This window comes from Rhincodon typus, chromosome 5 (assembly GCF_021869965.1).
Source record: "Rhincodon typus isolate 14 chromosome 5, sRhiTyp1.1, whole genome shotgun sequence".
NCBI classification, from domain to species: Eukaryota; Metazoa; Chordata; class Chondrichthyes; order Orectolobiformes; family Rhincodontidae; genus Rhincodon; species Rhincodon typus.
Window position 1 is genome coordinate 59,563,787 of NC_063336.1, and position 19,846 is coordinate 59,583,632.

At 39.4% G+C, this 19,846-nt stretch overlaps 1 protein-coding gene across 1 annotated transcript in view; it reads left to right on the forward strand.

Annotated features, from left to right (window-relative positions):
• Positions 1–530: 530 nt before the first annotated feature.
• rnf217 (ring finger protein 217) overlaps positions 531–19,846 on the forward strand; it is a 70,760-nt gene continuing 51,444 nt past the window's right edge. Inside the window, exon 1 of the mRNA XM_048597038.1 lies at positions 531–1,498. Within this exon, the coding sequence (XP_048452995.1) occupies positions 917–1,498 (582 nt within the window). The 5' untranslated portion in view covers positions 531–916. The remainder of the gene's footprint in view (positions 1,499–19,846) is intronic.

Consider the following 19,846-nt stretch of genomic DNA (forward strand, 5'->3'; position numbering starts at 1 on the left):
TCAGAGGAGGCAATTCAGCCTATCATGTCTGTACCATCCTATTATCTAGTCTGGCACTATTATCTCATGCCAATCTTCAGTCTTTTCCATATATTTCTGCACACCATTACTATCCAAAAAAAAATCCAATGTTCTCTTGAAAGCCTCAATCGAACCTATCACATTTCCAGACATTGCAAAAACCTAAAAACTTTTCGGAGTCCTGGAAGTATTCTTAAACCTTGCTTCACAATTCTGAACTTGTTTGTTATCCTTGTTCAGAGGCACTCTGCACCCACCCCTCACCCATACTCCTGCAAAATACCGGTCATATCCTATTTTAAAAATGGAAAGCACCAGTCACTGATCCCAGAGACTACTGGCATGTATCAAAATAGACATAATCAATTCAGTGGCTACCTGTTATTGCATCAGTTCAACGAATATGGGCACAACCCCATTCTTCCAGTAAACTTTATTTCCAGCTTTACCCTGATAATTACGGTATGTGGAAGATGCCTGTCTATTATGGTAAATACAGTAAGCGCCGAACTCCGCACAGCTAAACTGAACCTGGCTGACTTTGTTGCGAAAGTATGAATCTGGGAAATAGTCTGTACGGTGGCTTAAGGGGAACTCCCGAGGGTTTTCACTTGTGTTTAAACCCAGTTTTTTTTTTGTAAATCGGCGTGGAGTTGAAGTGGAGTCTTCCCGCTGGAGAAAGATGCAATCACGGGAAAGGAAAGACGGTATTCTTGAGAATATCACCTTTTAACGGAAAAAAACCAAAAAAGTTGTACACCAACTCCCATTACTGCCCCCCCTCCCCCCGCAAAATAACACAAGTGTGAGTGGATGTTTTCAATGGCGATCGTGGAAAAAAAAGGGTAGGACCCGGAAGCAGAAGCAGTAGCTGGGCTCGTTTGGAGCTGTGCCTATGGGATTGAAGTCGGTAATGGAAGATGTAAATGTAAGAGATGGGGGAGATATGCTTGCGTGCAGCGAGGATGAAGAGGCGGCTGGTTGCAGAGAGGAGATAGAACGTTGCCCGGATGGGATTGGAATGGAGAATGTTACAGCTGGCTCCCAGGACAATGGGCAGTGTTCCACCCGGCTCACGCCTGCCACTCAACCCTGGCACCAGCAGCACGTTTACTGCACCGTGTATTATGTGGAGAATGAGAACTACCACAACTCAACGCTGGAAGCCGAGACAGGGGAGCAGAGCAACCAGCCGTCTGACTCGGGCCGAACCACACCGACTGATCCGGGCGGACAGACGGATCGTGATACCGCCCCGTCCCTGACACCGGCGAGTTTAGGACCTACCGCTCGGGAACCTTTCAGTATCTCCCGGCAGGTCGACATTCAATCGGAGGGGAACCCTTATGCTGGAGAGTATAAACATTTTGTTATTTTGACCTGTCGCGTTTGTCTAGATGACAAACCCATCCGACCACTTCCATGTTGCAAGAAGGCTGTTTGCGAGGAGTGTTTGAAGAGGTATCTCAGTAATCAGGTCAGTCCCATCGTCACGCTTGGCAGAACAGTAACTTTAGGTATCCCCTTTGCGCCGACAATGCAAGAAACCATAACCCTACAGAGACTGATACTGAAGCCTTGATTGCTACATGAAGTTTTACAGGACTCATTCATAATTCACGCAGGGTGTCTTATGTTCATGTTTAAGTCATGTTACAACTAACCATTTCCAAAACAACGTATTCGCTGTTAACAGTATCTAAAATCGTTTGCTCACCTTTGAGCGCACTTGATTTAGAATGTGTGATTTTTATTTTGTTTAGGACTAATTTAAATAGTGAATTATTTTTCATAGTTAGAAATTGGGAAATTTATTCAGTGCAACTTCAATCAACCAGAAGGACTGACATTCTGCATATAGCTTGCTAAATTAGATTAAGAACAGTCTTCTATTTTAACATCTCGATTGCTGAGGTGTGTTCAGGATCGGTATGCTTGGTTTTTAAAAATGCAGCGTAATCTTCCTAACGTTTTCCAATATATTGCAGACTAACATCAAATGAAGTTGGGATTTTTAATCTCGTAATATTTGAATTGAACGAGTTCTGGTTCTTTCTGCAAATAAAGCTGAACTGAGGTCATACTTTTAGGGTAAACGCTAGAAACAAAGGGAAAGTCAGGCTTTTATCAGAAATTATTGTTAAGATATGGAATACATTTCAGGTCAAATCAGTTGTGAGCTTTTTAAGAGGGAATTGGATATAGAGTTAATGAAGTATATACTTAAAGAGTATGGGACAAGTAGTAGAGAGAGGATTGAAGTAGCTTCCTGCTGTTTTAATGTTGAGCTGACATTCACAGAGGCCAAGTAGTGCTGAAATTTTTACGATTTTAGCATGAGCTGAATCCAACATGGATTGGTAACAAAACGTACGTTCTTAAATTGTGAGGTACTGTTTCTTGTTGTTCGACCTTGTGTTCTGCGACAATATCAAGAGCTCAGCTAGCACTTCAGAAGATCCTGAAAACTAGACCTTAGCGAACTAAAGGTGAAACTTTAAACTTAGTCAGGTAGTTTGTTTATAATTACAGTGGTTTGCTTTTTATCTGAAAGGATGGTATTTTCTCTTTCCTAGTTTTTGTATTTTTAATCAATGGTTTATTTGTGTTCCAAAACAATATAGTCAAAGAAAAAAATCAGCAAAATTAATCAGCCCACACTAAACTCATGTAGTTCGCTATGGGTCCTTGAGGATAAATGACTCTGCATTTATAGTTAATTGATTGCATACCTGTCAAAACAACATTAATCGTCTGAGTCCCGGGACATTAACCAGACATAAAATATAAAAATCAGTTGGTTGCAGATTGTAGCAAACTAATCTGTAGAGATGGAAGTTATAACACATTATTAAATAAAACTTGATTTTCTGTAAGACAGTTTTAAATACTCATAAAATAGTTGCAACACTGAAGGAAGCCATTTGGCCCATCATGTCTGTGCTTTTCTGCTGTATTTCTGAGAGTAGCACCGCAAATGTTTTCTTTTTAAATATTTATCCAATTTCTCAAATTCCATTTTGAAAACCATAATTGAATGTGACCCCACTACGCTTTGAAGTGCATTCCAGATCCTAGCCACTCACTGAATAAGGTTTTTCCATGTCACCTTTGGTCCTATTGTCAGTCATTTTAAATTGGCATCATCACTTTTCACATCTGTCTTGACCCTTCATCATCTTGAACGCTTCTATAAAATCTCTCTGCCTTTTAAGGAGAACAATGCTAATAACTCTACATAATTGTAGTCCCTTGTCCTCAAAATAATTCTTGTAAATCTTTTTTCCCAATTTAAAGTCTTCGTATCCTTTAATGTATGGTATCAGAATTGGATGCAATACTCTAGTTGAAGCTAAACCAATGTCTTATACAAGTTAGTGATAGCTTCCTTTTATTTTACCCCAAGCCTCTGTTTACGATATCCAGGATCCTGAATGTTGTATTAACTGGTTTTTCAACTTGCCCTGCCACGTTCAGTCAATGATGCACATGTATTTCCAAATCCCTTGACCCCTCTTTAAAATTGTACACATTGTTTTATACTGCCACCCCTTGACCTTCCTACCAAAACGTATTATTTCATGTTTCAATTGCAATTCAAATTATTATCTGTATCATAACATCAAAAGTATGTTAATTTGGTGGCCACAGTACATTTACAAAATGATAAAGGACCTTTGTTCTGTGTGTTTATACTGTCAAACTAATGAGTCAGATGATGTGCTACATTGCATTTGGCGTCTTACTATTACCAAACAATCTTTTACCTTCAAACTTATAATGTTTATGTATTGTTTGGAGGGATGTGGGCTTCAGCGGCTGAGCCAGCATTTATTGCTTCTGCCTAATTGTCCTTGAGAACATCGTAGTAAACTGCCTTCTTGAACTGCTGCAATCCATAAAATCCAGATGAAATTACTCCACAGAGGCTGGTATCCTATCATCAAATCACCCTTTGTTTACACATGGAGAGTCCTTGACATTCATACAGCTCCCTCAGAGCCAGCTCTCAGTGTGAGCAGAATGTCTGACACTCCTGTTCTTATCTGTCAGCCAGGGCTCCCTGATTGGACCAGATTAACAGCCCCAATCAGGGAACTCATATTCTATGAGGTCCACCAGGCTGACTTCGTTACAATCACTATATTCGTCCCCCTCTGAGTCCAAGGATAGAGGTGGACTCTTTTTTTTGTAGCTCCTCCTGGGACATTTGAACATTAGGTCAGGTTCCTCAAACTCTGCCTCTGATACAGGTGGTGTGTAATGCACAGTAGCTTGCCTCTTGCACCCAGAGCAAACTCAGAAGAAATCCATTCACTTCTTTTGGTGGCAAATGCGTGAGGTGGCAACATCCACCGTGCCCGGGTTAGGAGGTATCTTCAACGCTTGACGGAGAAGGAGAACTCACAGGTTCCAGAACAGTTGGAAACGCTATTGAGGAGCCGGACACACTTTGCTCCCGCACCATTTGGAGTTTTGGAGCTTTCATATCGTCCACTGCACCTTGTCTGTGCAACCATTTCCAAGGCTGACCCCCTTTTTTTTAAGAGTTAATGCAAAGGTGCCAGGATGGAGGCCAGGTTATGTATGAACTTTCTATAATATTTCACCAGCCCAAGGAAAGACCTAAGCTCCAGTACAGACATGGCAGCCAGGGCACTTTTGATCACGCTCACTTTATCTTCCAATGGGTGTAATCCAGTCATGTCAACTCTGCAGCCCAGATAGGTCACTTGGTTCTGGAACACACTTTTTCTCTTCTAAGACATACACCGGCTTGGGAGAAACATTTAAGGACAATGTCTTTCTTATTGGTCTTCCCTGTTATTAGCATGTCATCGAGATAAATCGAGACCTTGTAAAATGTTCTCCATCGTCTGCTGAAAATTTGCTGATATGAGATGGCATTCTTGTATATTGCAAACCCTTATGGGTATTAATTGTATCACACTTCTCAAATCTTCATCTGACCACATTTGCAAGTACACATGGCTCATGTTCAGCTTTGTGAAGGACAACCCCCACCACCACCACCACAACCACAACTCACAGCCAGCTTTGCGTATAAATCCTTTAAGAGAGGTATTGGATATTCATCCAGCTATGAAAAGTAGTTTACTATTTATTTAAAATTCCCACAAGGGCAAACAAATCTGTCAGGCTTCACAATCGGTATGACCGGTGCTGCCCATTCTGCAAACTGGACTGGTTTGATGATTCCCTCACTTTCCAGCCTCCTGATTTCTGCCTCTACTTTTGCCCTGAAGGCAAATGGCACTGGGCAGGCCTTGCAGAATCAAGGAATTGCTTCCTGATCAATTTGCAAGGTGGTCTGGGCTCCTTTGAAAGCCCCTGGATCTTCCTGAAAAACATCCTTTTATTTAATTAGGACTTTAATCAGGCAGCCATTTTCTAATTGAAAAATGTTGAGCCAATCTAGGTGAATCTTTCTCAACCCATTTTGCCTCATCAAGCTTAGGCCCGAGCTCTTACTGAACCAACTGCTTGCCATTAGAGACCGGAAACAAAGTTGTACCCTTAATCTGTAAAGGTTCTCCATTTATAGGTTCTCAGTCTAGCCAAGGTCTTGTGCAAACTTAATGGTTGGAGTCCAGAGTGAATTTTGTTAAAGACTGGTTCTGCAATCACTGAAACAGCTGCACAGGTATCGACCACCATTAGAACAGGGTGACCATTTCACTAGACGGTTGGTTCTGATTTGGATGTGGTTAAGCAATTTAACTGTTCCAAGCCAGATGTAGGTTGCTTTTCCAGGCCGTGCACTCTCCTGGATACCAGCCTATGAGTTCTTTTGCTCAGTTTAGGACTAGTGGGACTCTTTGCTTTCTCAAGCCTACATACCGGCAGCAACTACAGTAGCTTGCTGGTCCGGATATTGAAGAAAATTTTAACTGTTTGGCCGAGAATTGGCTTTGTTTTGGGGTTGTTGGCCAGGAGCTGCTCACAGACAGTAGCTGTGAACTGAAGTTAGCTGAGCCCAAGCTGCTGGCTTGGGCCTGGTTGGAGCTGGTTGATCTCATAGCGATGATATAAGGGCGAAATCCTTATTTGATGGAAGAGTAATGAATCAATCCTAAAGGTGTCCTTGGAGTGAACCTGTATTGGAAGGCCACCAGTGCTTGAATGAGCTAAGGAGCCAACAAGAACAAGACACCACCGTTTGGGAAGATAAAGAAAAAGGATAAGAATGAAGGATTTCAGTGTCTCGTTGGTGACAACTCTGGAGAACAGCCTTCACAAAGTGCAACCCCACACTTGGGTGTGGAGAAGACCCCCAGACCTGGAAGAAGTGCCTGACTAATGCAATCTTCTATTCTTGGGTATTAGCTTTTATTTTGATGACTGTTTTGGGAAGGTCAAGCTTAGTGGGTAGTGATGGATCGCATGCTTACTGTTAATCTTTTTCTAACCAAATGGTGTGGATTGTAAGTCTGCTTTAACTAAACTAATGAAGATCGTGGAAATTTAATGTAGATTTGACTCTTGTCCTCTTTGTGCTGAGCCAATAACTGTTGTCAAGGGAGGCAACCAGGCAACAGGGTTTTGCTGTGAGCTGACATAGAGACCCTGTGGTCAGGATATGTCCTGAGTGAGGCTATTCAATTTCCTCCAGTCAAGTGATGTTCCACAGGCTCAGTCAGTCTGGTGAGGTGTCCAATTCCCTCGGAATACCCTGCAACCCATATGCTCCACTTGCCATATTTTTCCAATGATAAAGCCAGTTGTAGTGCCTGCTTGAAGTCTACTTGGGCTTCAGCTGGTAGGCACTTTTGCATGGTTACATCGTTAATCCCATATACCAAACAGTCTCTCAGCATCTCTTTTAAGGGTTAAACCAAAGTCACACACCTCTGCCAGTCATCTTAACCTAATCAAAAATCCTGAAACAGATTCTCCTGATTCTTGAATAGCTGAGTAAAACCGAAAATATCTCAGGATTAGAGGAGGCGTGGGGTCATAATACTCCTTAACTAAATCCATCAACTTTTGAAAGGTTTCAGTCTCTTAAAAAGTTAAGCTCTGACTAACTGAAAAAGCTGTGGGTCCACAAGCTGTCAGGACAATTACTCGTTGCTTTTCATCTGCCCCAATGTTATTTGCCCAGAAAAAAAAACTCACTCTTTCCACATATTGGGCCCAGTCTTTGACAGCAGGATTGAATGAGTCAAGCATCCCAAATAACGGCATGATACCAGAGATACTTAGCTCAACTTAAAGACAACTGTTGTGAGCGAATTTCTCCAGGAGCGTGCTTTTCTGTCGTCACCACTGAAATAACTCCACATAGGCCAGTATCCTGTCACCAAGTCACCCTTTATTTACACATAGCAAGTCCTTGACAGTGATCCAGCTCCCTCAGAGCCGGTTGTCAGAGTGAACCGGATGTCCGACACTCCTGTTCTTATCTGTCAGCCAGATTAACAGCCCTAATCAGGGAACCCATATTCTACAAGGTCTACCTGGCTGACCATGTTACAGTCAGTAAGTAGGTACACCCAGAATGCTGTTAGCGAGCAAATTGCCAGGAGTTTGATCCAGAGATTGTGAAGGAATGCCAATGTATTTTCAAATCAAGTTAGAGTATGGCTTAGAGAGGAATTTGCAGATGGTAATATTTCCATATATCTGCTGTTCTTTTCCTTCTTGATGATGGAGTTAATGTGTTTGAAAGTGCAGAGAATTTTTACAGTGCACCTTCTAGATGGTACACAATGCTGTTACTGTAGTGGTACAGTAGTGGAGGGAGTGAATGGCACCACATGCACAGTCAAATGGACAGCTTTGTCCTGGATGGTGTCAAGCTTCTTGAGTGTTGTTGGATCTGTGCTTTGCTGGGTAAATGGGAAGCATACCATCACACTCCTGACTTGTACCTTCTAGATGGTGAACAATCTTTTGGTGAATTGTAAAGTGAATTGCTGTCTGCAGGATTCCTTACCTTTGACCTGCTCTTGTAGCCATAATATTTATATGGCTAGCCCAGTTTGGTTTCTGTTCAGTGATAACACCCAGGATATTTATAGTGGGGGATTTATTGAATGTGTTGCCATGGAACTTTGAGGACCAGTGGTTCGATTTCTCTCTTGAAAATGGTCACCACCTGACACTTACATAATGCATACATTGCTTGCCACTTGTCAGCTCAAGCCTGGATTTTGTCCAGGTTTTGATGCATTTGGACACAGACTGCTTCCGTTCATGAGGAGTCACAAATGGTGCTGAATATTGTGTAACCATCAGCAGACATCCTCACTTCTGACCCTATGATGAAGGGAAGATCATTGACGAAGTATCTGAAAAAGGTCAGGCCTAGGACTGTACCGTGAGGAACTCTTTCAATTTTGAGTAATGCCAGTGTTGTAGCTGTTGTGAAACAACTTGGCTAGGAGTGCAGCAGTTTCTGGAATTCCAGTTTTACAGTAAAGTCATTGGAATATTGTCAGATTGCCTTCTGCCTTCAGCCATTTCTTGATATCAAGCGGAGTGAATTGAATTGGCTGAAGGCTGGCACCCTTGGAGGAGGCCAAGATTGATCATCATTGCATTTCTGGCTGGAGGTAGTTCCAAATGCATTAGCGTCAACTGTTGAGGATTGGATATTTGTGGACACTCCTCTTTAACTGTCCACCGCCATTCACAACTGGATGTGCAGGACTTAGAGCTTAGTTCTGAACTGTTGGTTGTGGAATTGCTTAGCTCTATCTATCGTTTGGTGACAAAATTTGTGGAGATGGAAAATAAGTTACTCGTTTGTAGAATTCTCAACATTTTTTGACTTTCTCTTGTAACCACAATATATGGCTATCCCAGTTCAGTTTCTGATCAGTGCTAGCCCCCAGGATGCTGATAGTGAGGAATTCAAATGCTGTTGATCATCTTGGTTGAAATGGGCATTGCCTGGTACTTGTGTGGTGCCTATGTTACTTGCTGTTTATCAATCCAAACCTAGGTATTGTTCATATCTTGCTGCATTTGGACATGGACATGCTTCAGTCATTTTCTGACATTAGAAATGTAGCCAGCAGTCAGGAATCAAAGTTCTGTTTTGAGGGTTTGAGTAAATATACTCGGTAGTTCCAAAGAAGAATTGTTCAGGACTTGAAATGTTAACTCTGTTTCTCTCTCCATGGATGCTGCCAGACCTGCTGAGTTTCTGCAGCACTTTGTTTTTATTTCAGATCTCCAGCATCCGCAGTCTTTGGCTTTTCATTCCTGTTCAGTGGTGCCCTTTTAATATAAGTGCTTGCTGCCACTAACTTTAAAAATTGATCCACTTCACAAAAATTGTACGGCAGCAGCAATGTGTACCACTTACAAGATGCAGTGCAAAAACTGGCATGTCTTCTTTGACAAGACATTTCAAACCTCAACTATCTGGGAGAACAAGAGCAACTGATCCCTAAAAACACCATCACCTGCAATTTCCGCTTCAAACTACGCACTATCCTGACTTGCAGCTGTATCACAGTTCCCATCACTGTCGTTGGATGAAGGTCCTGAAACTCAGTTGCTGACAGCATTGTGGATATGCCTACACGAAGCAGACTGCAGTCATTCAAGAGGTCAGCTTGTCACCACCTTCTCAAGGGCAATTAGGCAATTCTCCCATCCCTTTAAAACAAATATTCTTTAAAAAGGCACAAGCCTGCAGACGTCAAATTATTAGCATCTCAATGAGGATTGTGTAGGTTTGAAACATGTAACATTCTGGTTATTGTTCAGACAGTGAACTAAATTGTTGGCAAAAATTGATAAATATTTTTTTAAAATCACAAAGGCTGGATGGTGCATTGCTTTACACCATTCAGAAAATATGAATGAAAAGTGTTCCAGGAATGAAGATTTTCAGTGATGAAGATCGATTGGCGAAGTTGGGACTGTTGTCATTAGAGAACAGCAGGTTGAGAGGAGATATGATAGAGTTATTCAAAATCATGAGAGGTCTGGGCAAAGTAGATAGGGAGAAACTGATAAATCTTCTGGATGAATTAAGAAAAGGGTGCAGATTCAAGGTATATGGCAAAAGAAGCAATGACAGTATGAAATTCTCTTACACACAGTAATGCAATGCACTGCTTAAGAATATGGTGGAGATAGTGTCAATTGAAATTTTCATAAGGGAATCAGATTATTATCCGAAAAGGTTAAGTTTGTAGAGCTGTGGGGAGTGGCATCTTTTGTACTCTAACCATTCTGTGATTCTAGACAAAACAGGCCATTAAGCATGTTTGCTTAAACCCTCAAAAAGAATTTTGGTCCTTGATAGTTGGTGACGTTTCTAATGTTAGAAAAGGGTTGAACAATTAGCTATTCTTTAACATTGGAAATAGAAAGGTACTTTAACAGAATACGTAGCTTCTTCGTAATCATTCATTTTGAGATTTAAAAAAAGGATGCAATTACATGAAAGAGGTATGAAAAAACTATTTAAAAGTCATGAATTAAAGCTGGATTAACAATAACTGCACATCCTGTATCAATGCAACAATAGGACCGGCTTGATTTATTTAGCTTCTCTTTATATAGAAAATTGTTTCAAGGTAATTCCAGGGGATAATCAGATGTCAATGGAACGAAATCAAAGGAGAAATAATGAGAAATGATCAAATGTTTAGTTATGAAACTGACATTTTTAGAAAAATCTTAAGGAGTGATAGAGTGACATCGAGAATGGTGGGGGAGGTGTTAGGTAGTTGTAGGCATTGCCACCCGTGTTGGGTCAAAGAGAAGAAAGTAGTAAACAAGATATTTAAATATCTTCACCAATAATGATAAATTCATCTTCCATGTCCTGGAAGTTACTAGACTTCATTTTCCATGGTGTGTTTAATGGGTGATTGCTGTGTAAACGCAGCCCTTCCTCTCAAGTTGTTGACCAACTTTCACCTTGATAATGTTCATTGTGTACAGACCTTTTAGCACTAATTATATGTAAGGGTCGGCAATGCAGAAATAATTTCATATTCTTTTTCAGTTGTTCTTGTGTCCATCATTCCTGTTTCTTCTTTCAGTTGCTCCATAAAGGACCAATTAGTTGAAGAATGAGTAGCTGAGCGCAACAGACCAGAATTTTTTTTTTAACCAATCCCATGATCTATGCTGATTTAGCTAAAATGATGATGGAGTCCCTAAACATGACACATTATCCTAGATTAGGGAAAGATGAAAATGGGCATTTTATTTTTACTCCTAATTGATTTTACACTGAATGGCCAGTGAACATACTGACCAGCAAGAAGATCAACATCATCAAGAGAGGAGAAAATTGATGAAAAATGGAGATACTTGGGAAGTAAAAAATAAATAAATCCTTCATTTTCTAAAAGCAGAGTGATTAAGGAAATATCACTGAATTATAGAACTTGGAGGAAACAAAGAACACAGATTAGAATATGCTTTACTTGATCTGAATCTTGTTGATTGAGAATATGTGGACTAGTAATTGGCTGAACAAGCATGAAATAGTTCTAATTAGCAAAGAGGAAGGTCATTAAATTTGATTTATCGTGGATTCTGGCTGGGAGTAAACTTGGTGCTAGGTTTTCTCCAGATTCCCATTACTTCGCACTTTGTACCACTCCCAGCATGCATGTGGTTCTGCTAGTGCTTTGCGAGCAACATTAAGTGAGGGCCAATAACCAATAACGGACCCATCGGTTTGAGTGTCAGCCTCAAAAATATTGATTTCAGTTCTAGGTAATCAGCCATTTCCATCCAGATTCCATAAGTAGCAGTCCTGAATTAAATGAATTAGAAAAAAATCTGTACCTTGGTCAGGAAATTTGTTTCAATTATAAAATCATAAAATGTAATACAGAGAGGGCATTTGATCTAACACATCAGTGCTGGTTCTTGAAAGAACTATTGAATTGGTCCCATTGCACTGCCCTTTCCCATAGTCCGCAAACCTATCCAGTTCATTATTGAAAGTTATCATTGAATTTGCTTATATCGCCTGTTCCAGTAGTACATTCTGATCATCACTGTTACAGTTGGGTGAGGAGAGGTCAAATAGTTCCCTTCTTCTTCACATAAATTTGACCATTTCAGCTTTTTTTTTAAAAAGGAATACACATGCTAACTCGACAAATTTGTACATGGTTTAATTATAAAAGGCAGAAACAGGCAGGTTTTCTTCAATTTAATTTGCAAAACAGGATTTTTAAAATTGTACTTGCTCCAGTCTAAGAAAAATAATATGTTGGGTTTTGCAGATATAGTTGGAGTTCATGCACACACAAATGACTAACAGAGTGAGAGGATAGATTAAGGAATTTAAAGCCCAGTACTGTAGAAGGGGTATGCAATTCATGAATTGATACCTTGGCTGGCTTCAGTCTGAACTAAATTCTTCTGAGTCAGCATTGAGGCAATTTGATTGATATGTTCCGAAGATAGCAGCTACTGCCTTGAGTTATTTTTAAAATCTCAGAAGCACGTCGAGAATCAAAAATCAGATTGTTCAAAATGTGTAAGTTCTCGGGTCGGGCGAGAGAGAGGGCCCCACACATGGATCTTAATACTTCAACATTTAATGTGCTGGGCTGAGAAAATGGCTGCTGAAATAAAGGATTGATTGGCTTGTTACATGGCCCCTTTTTCTCTGACTGCCCAGTTATGTCAGATATGTTTTTGGTGTCGTGATTCCAGTTGCATTACTTGCAGGATAGATGATCTCTGGACATATTCTTTTCACTTCCAAAGTTCCTCTGCCCAAGTTGATCATTTCTGTTTGTTTGTCTCTATTCATTTGAGTCACCAGGTGATTGTCTTGGTGCTTCACTAATTGGTAGGGGATGGCCCCATTCCTACTCCTAAAGACAATTGTTCCTGTGGAGGTTTTGCAGAAAGTTGATCTCTGCCTAATGACCTTAGAATGTAGAAAGCACAATAATGCAAATGTGTATCCATGTTGACTGTGATTTCAAGTCATTCAAATGGGGCTTTCTAAAGTTCAGTTAGTGGTTTCCAGCAGGTAACTTCATTAAGTCATTTTTCATAAACCGTTGTTTCACAACATTACTGTTCGTTGATTTCCTATTAAAAAATATCATCTTGCCTCTGGTTCTTGTATCAGTTTTTACCTTCATCTCTTCAATGATCCTTCTGACACTGAAAACTATTTCTCCTTGTGTATTCCAGAAGAACTCTTCATGGTCTTGAACATCTTTGTTAATTCTTCCCTTAAGCTTCTCTGTTCAACAGTGTACAGTTCCAAACTCTGTAATATATGTACTAACTGAGGTCCCACATTCCTGGTACCAATCTAGTAGATAGCCTGTGCATTCTCTGAGTTTGCTGCATACTTCCTGCGTAAAACTGAACACAATTTATCAGGGTCATGATTAGTGTTTTATAAAAAATTTAACATAACTTCCTTCTCAAATCATCCTGTCACTTCAAAGACTTAAAAACTGAAAGAACTGTGGAAGCTGTAAGTCAGTAACAAAAACAGAAATAGCTGGAAAAACTCAGCAAGTCTGGCAGCCCATTTGTGAAGCTAAATCAGAGTTAATGTTTCACGTCAGTGACCCTGTTCTGATGAAGATTTCTCTCCACAGATGCTACCACACCTGAGTTTTTATTTTACCAGCAATTCCTGTTTTTCTATGCGAGAGCAGGCTTTTTCAAATCTGTTAATGTAGAATATAGAACAGTACAGCACAGGGACAGGCCCTTCAGCTCACTATGTCTGTGCCAACCATGATGCCATTCTAAACTAATCCCATCTGCCTGCATAATATCCCTCTATTTCCTGCGAATTTGTCTAAATGCCTCTTAAATGTTGCTGATTGTATCTGTTTCAACCACATCTCCTGGCAGTGTGTTCCAGGCACCTTCCACTCTCTGCACAACAAACTTGCCTCATACATTCCCTTTTAAACTTTCCACCTCTCATCTTTAATGCGTAATGATGTATGATTACTAGGAGATATTGTGATTAATTTGTCAGAGGTCGCAGTCACAACATGGTAAAAGTTCAGGAGTTTCAATTTGAGGGAGAATGGTTTGGGCCCTGAGTCAATATCCTCAACATAAGGAAGGGTAATTACAGAGGTATGAAAGACTTGTCTAAAGCAGACTGGGAAGTTTAGTGCATAAGCAGTGTCAAGCATTTAAGCAGATATTTCAGAATGCTCAGCAGAAATTTACTGCAGTCAAAAAGGAAGACTTGGTGAGAAGGGCAAATAATCCATAGTTAACAAAGATGATCAGGGAAAATATCCAGTAAAATTAAAGTAGAACAGTGGTGAAAACTAGTGGTGAGGCAGAGAATTGGGAATGTTTAGGAACCCGCAGCAGATGATTAAAAAGCTAATAAAGAGGAAGAAAATTAACTATGAAAATAAATTAGCAAGAAATATAAAAAGACAGCAAGAGTTTCTATGGGTTAATAAAAAGACTGCAGCTAAAGCATGTGGGGCACTTGGTGGACACAAATGGAGAATTATTAACTGGGAATGGAAATGATAGATAGTTTAAATCAGTATTTTGCCTAAGCCTTCATGGTACAGAGCACTGTAAACATGCGGAGTATATTAGATAAACATGGTGCTAATGGGAGGAAAGATCTTCTAACAGTCTCTGCAGTGTCTCATGAAGGACAAAGTATTTGATTAAACTAGTGGTACTAAGGGCAGACAAGTCATCAGGATCTTATGATGTACAGGTTTTAAAGGAAGTGGCTGCAGAGATAGTGGAGGCAATGGTCAAGATATTCCAGAACACTCTGGCTTTTAGGAGAGTTCCAGTGGATTGGAAAACCACAGATTTGACTGCTGTGTTCAAGGAGGGAAGCAGACAGAAAATAGGCTAACTGTCCTAAAGTTTCCAAACATTTGTCATTGTGAAAATGCTACAGCCCATTATTAAGGAATAAATAGCAGAACATTTAGAAAAGTTTACCACAGTCAAACAGAGTCAACATGGTTTTCTGAAAGGGAAACCACGTTTGATAAATTGGCTGAAGTTTCGAGGACATAACCAACAGATTTGATCAAGGGAGACAAGTAGATGTAGTGTATTTGAATTTCCAGAAGGCATTCAATAAGGTGCCACGTGAAATGTTATTGCACAAGATAGCACACAATATTGTTAGACTGAATTGTTGATTAGTTAGCACACACAAGACCGAGTTGGATTAATGGATCGTTTTGCAGGTTAGAAAAATGTAACTAACGGAGTGCCAAAGGATTAATCCTAGGGCCCCAAAATTATTTACTATCTATTTTAATGACTTTGAGGAGGAGGCAGAATGCAATGTATCCAAATTTACAATATTATATCCTTTATAATAGATTCTAACATCTTCCCAATAGGAGTTGTTAAGCTAACTAAACTATTGTGACCTGGTTTTGTTCCTCTCTGTTCCATTGAAAATAGAGGTGTTACATTGCTAGTTTTAGAATCCTCTGGGACTTGCCAGAATCTAAGGATTCCTGGAAGATTACTACCAGGGCATCCACTGTCTCTGTAGTTACTTCCTTTAATATCCTAGGATGCATCCCATCAAGTCCAAGGAACCTACCCATCTTTAGCCCCATTAGTTTCCCGAACACTTTTTCCGTAATGTTAGTTATTGTATTTATTTCCGCTCCTCCTTTTGCACCTTGAATATTTAATAATTTTGGAATGCTATTAATGTCTTTTATTATGAAAACTGATGTAAAGCATTTATTCAACTCCTCTGCCATTTCCTCATTCCACATGACTGTTTCCCCAGCCTCCTTCTCTAAAGGGCCTATGTTCACTTTTTGGCTTCTCTCTTCACTTTTTAACCAGCTCTTGCTATCTGTCTTTATCACTTGCAAATTTATCCTCAAAGTTTATTTTCTCCCTTTTTTTGGTCATCATTTGTTGGTTTTTAACATATTCCCAGCCCTCTGGGAATAATCTTTGCCAGATTTTGATATTTATTTTTCTCTTTCAACTTGATGATATCTTTATCTTCCCTGTTAACTATGGTTGGCTTACCCCTTCCTAGAAGACTCCTCCCTCACCATAATGTTGCCAAGTCCTCTTGCTTTGTGAGCCTACATTTCCACTCTCCCAAGCCCTCAACAAGTTTGTGACTAGGAATAATCCAATGATTACTGCTTTTGAGGTCCTGCTGTTTACTGTGCTCCCTAATTCCTGGAAGTCTGATTGAAAGACATCAAGCTTTTACTGTGCTTTGTTGATTGCAACATGAACCAGTCTATGACAATGTGTCTCCTGCTATTCCACCTGGCAGAATGTTCTGCATCCATTCCATGACAAGCTTTAGCCTGACACCAGAGAGGCCACACGTGCTGAATTGAATATAGTCGTGGAAACAGCTGTTTTATCACTGATTATGAAATCACCTTATGACTATTGTATTGCTGCATATTGCTATGCCCCCATGTAACCCTTTGCCCCATGTTGCTAGGGGATTGGTCTGGAGTGCATTCCTTGAAGGTGCCATCTCCTAACCAATATTCAGGATTGAAAACTCTTTTCTGAGTGCTATGTGGCTCTTCCCACCACGTCAATCACAAAACAAAATTCCTGCTTGTAATTCATTTATATTTTAATAAATATTGTTAACCTAACCAGATGTCCAAGTTGCCACTTCAGAGCATTTCTAACCATTCAAGTCCTTACATTTTCATTGGTTAAGTAGATAAACCATCGCTTCAATTGTTCACCAAGGTTCCAAAGGCCCTGTTGATGGAGTCTTCCCGTGCAATTAACAATTTGAAGTTCCAGTCATTTGTAGTACAAAATTATTCAGGCAGAAGGGTAAGGGAAAACTCTGTCTCTAAGCACACGTTGTGAGATGCTCTACCCTGCACAGAAAAATCTGAGCTCTTGATTTTTTTTTTGTGTCTCTAGTGGTCTTTTGATTTCAAATTCTGCTGGGAAACTGAATGCTTGGTCCGTTAATGATTCAGAACAAAAGCTAATGAGACATAAGTATTGTTGGTGTTTGCATACATGTAGGTCTCTAGATACATGATCTGTCCTCAGGCACAATTTGTATAAAAATATATTCCAGATGCTGAAAGCCTTGATAAAGAGTTTATAAATGAGTTGACTTGCAAAGAGATTTATTTGAAATTACTTTTTGATATTCAGTAAATAGTAAAGTATGCTCCTGTATCCATTTGAATTTCTGAATTTTCTGGGTTGTGGGGTAACATACTGACTACAGCATATTCACTGTGCCATTGGATTGGTTACTCCTGAAGTTCCATTGTACTTGTTTTGTAATTAGCTTCTTGATCAAATTTCTGAACAGGTCATATATTCACTTTCTTATGCCATGAGGCTACGTGCATTGCACCAGTGAGAATTAGGTATATTGGAGGGAGTAGATGGAGGGGAAAGCTCACATCACGCATAAGCACCAATATGGGTCATTGGACAGATTGGCCTATTTCTGTGCTGTAAAACTCTAATTTTGTCATTGCATTTAATAAATAACTGAAGTTTGAACTTCAGATATTAAGAATCATTGTTATTGCTGGCATTTTAACATCAGCTGAACTGGAGCATTTATTAATGTGGAGATTTGCTTAAGTTAAGATTGCATTGAGCTGGATCTGCTTATAATTTTGATCAGTTGGGTGTTATCTGTTTGAAAGCAAGTTAATGCAATCATCTTACTGTGTTGGCCTATCACATATATGAATATTTTGGGGCGAACAGTATTGTTATGAATTAATAATAATTTAATGTGCTGCCACATTAAAATTAATGCATTATATTATTTCTCCAGTGAGTCAGTTAAATAGACTACTTTTTGTTTCTGCAATTTATACATTGCTGGGATATCAGTCTCCTTGAGGGATGAAAGTGATTCCATATTTCAGGAATAAGAGATAACAAGGTGTAGAGCTGGATGAGCACAGCAGGCCAAGCAGCATCAGAGGAGCAGGAAGGCTGACATTTCTTCAGAAAATATTTCGGGAATATGGGATTTGAGGGATGATTAAGGTTGTTGCGCATTTTTTTTGTAAAAGTGAAAACTTTGTAATCTAACTTAAATAATCAGTGTTATGAAGAAAAATTACCAAAATTGATCAAGTAAAATAGTTTACGTAGGCGGAAGAGGGAATTCAGAAGAAATGTCTACTACCTGGAGGTAAACAGTAGGGAATACGTGATGAGTGAAGAGTACCAAACGGGCCGAAGAGAAGATTAAATTTAATTTCCCGGGTATTAGGATGGGAGGGTGTGATAAGAAAGTGGGTAAGTTGGGCTGACAGTGAGTGAAAAGGACTGATGCTTGAGCTATGTAATATTTAACTATAACAAGAAAGATTGTGTTCTTGTTTCTAAACAGCTGGATTGCATTTTAACACTGACACAGTACTACCTGGAACAGATAGTGTTACCTTGTTTCACACTTCATTGTTGAAGTTCACAGAAGCCAGTTAAAGTCCTTTCTCTTTCTAAGTAAAAGTGTATTGTAGTATACACACAGTTATGCATATGTATTTAATTACACATGCAGAGCTCCCACTGAAGTTGGAAAAAGTACAATGCCAGGCAAACCAAATTTTTGCCTTCTGCTTAAACTTCTGTACAATACTACCTGCTGTACGAATCACTCTCTAAAGCATAAAGTAGCATTTTCTGATAGACCAGAGGTATTATGTTAGTCAAGAATATGAGAAAATCAGTTGGCCCATCAACTCACATTCTAACACTTTACCATGATGCCTAGTTCTGTTCAAAATTCCCAGTGTTCCGTTCTTACATTGTTAGATTCTTCTATAATGTTTATCACTTCTTAATTTATTTTCACCTTATTTTCTACTTTTGGCAATACACATTTTCTTCCCTCAAGTAAAAATTGTTTTCACTCTATAAGGCAATTCTATGAACTCACATTGCCTTTAGAGTGTTTCATCCACTGGGTATGAATGGTGGGAATTCGGGAGCATGTGTTTGCAAATTTGGTGTGCTTTCTAATTAATTCCTTTTTATTGACTGTATGAAGTGACCGTATAATGCGTTAGAGGTTGTTGTCCTTTATCATTCCTCTATGACAATTCTTCCTAGACTACTCACTCAATCTGGGATCATTCTTGTGTTCTTTTCCTGAATTCTTCCTGTTATAAACAATATTTTTTTAACATGATGGTCATAACCAAATGCAGTAATGCCAGATGTTCTCCTACCAATAGAAATAAAGTCCTCCTATTTCTATAATACACTTCCCTATTTTGATACGATTGTGGAGACCCAGCTGCTATAGACTTGAGTTCTGATGCAGCTTTATTAATTGCCTTGCCAAATAGTCTGGACATCTTAAAGTGACATGCTGACTACTATTCCCAGAACAGTTGGAGCACTCTGTAATAATTCAACTTAATTCATTTTATTCCATGAGTTTTTGACCTCTATATAATATTAGTATTTAATTTCTATATGTCTAGTTAGTTGCATAACTAATTGCAAATTGTCTGTCAAATCCTCAGAGGTTTTTTATTCTAAGTTTGTGCTTCTGTCAGACGGTCTTGCCTGCCATTTATGCATATTATAAAACCACTGACCCATTATGCTGACTTTCTGCCAATATACCTCGTGATTAGTCAATTTTTGTTATCTCTGTCCAGGCTATAATAGGCACAGAGGCTTGGTTCCAGATGTAGAATCCATTTGACTTCCATTCTGTGGATCTTTATTTTATAAATTTCCTTTATCAAAGCACGTTATTGTCCAATTCCATATTCGTTTTGGATTCCTGCGATTGTTACTTTGGTTGGAAGTCTAGCCTGGTGTTTGTTCAAAGCTTTATAGAACGTCAAATAAGCAACATCAAATTTCAAGA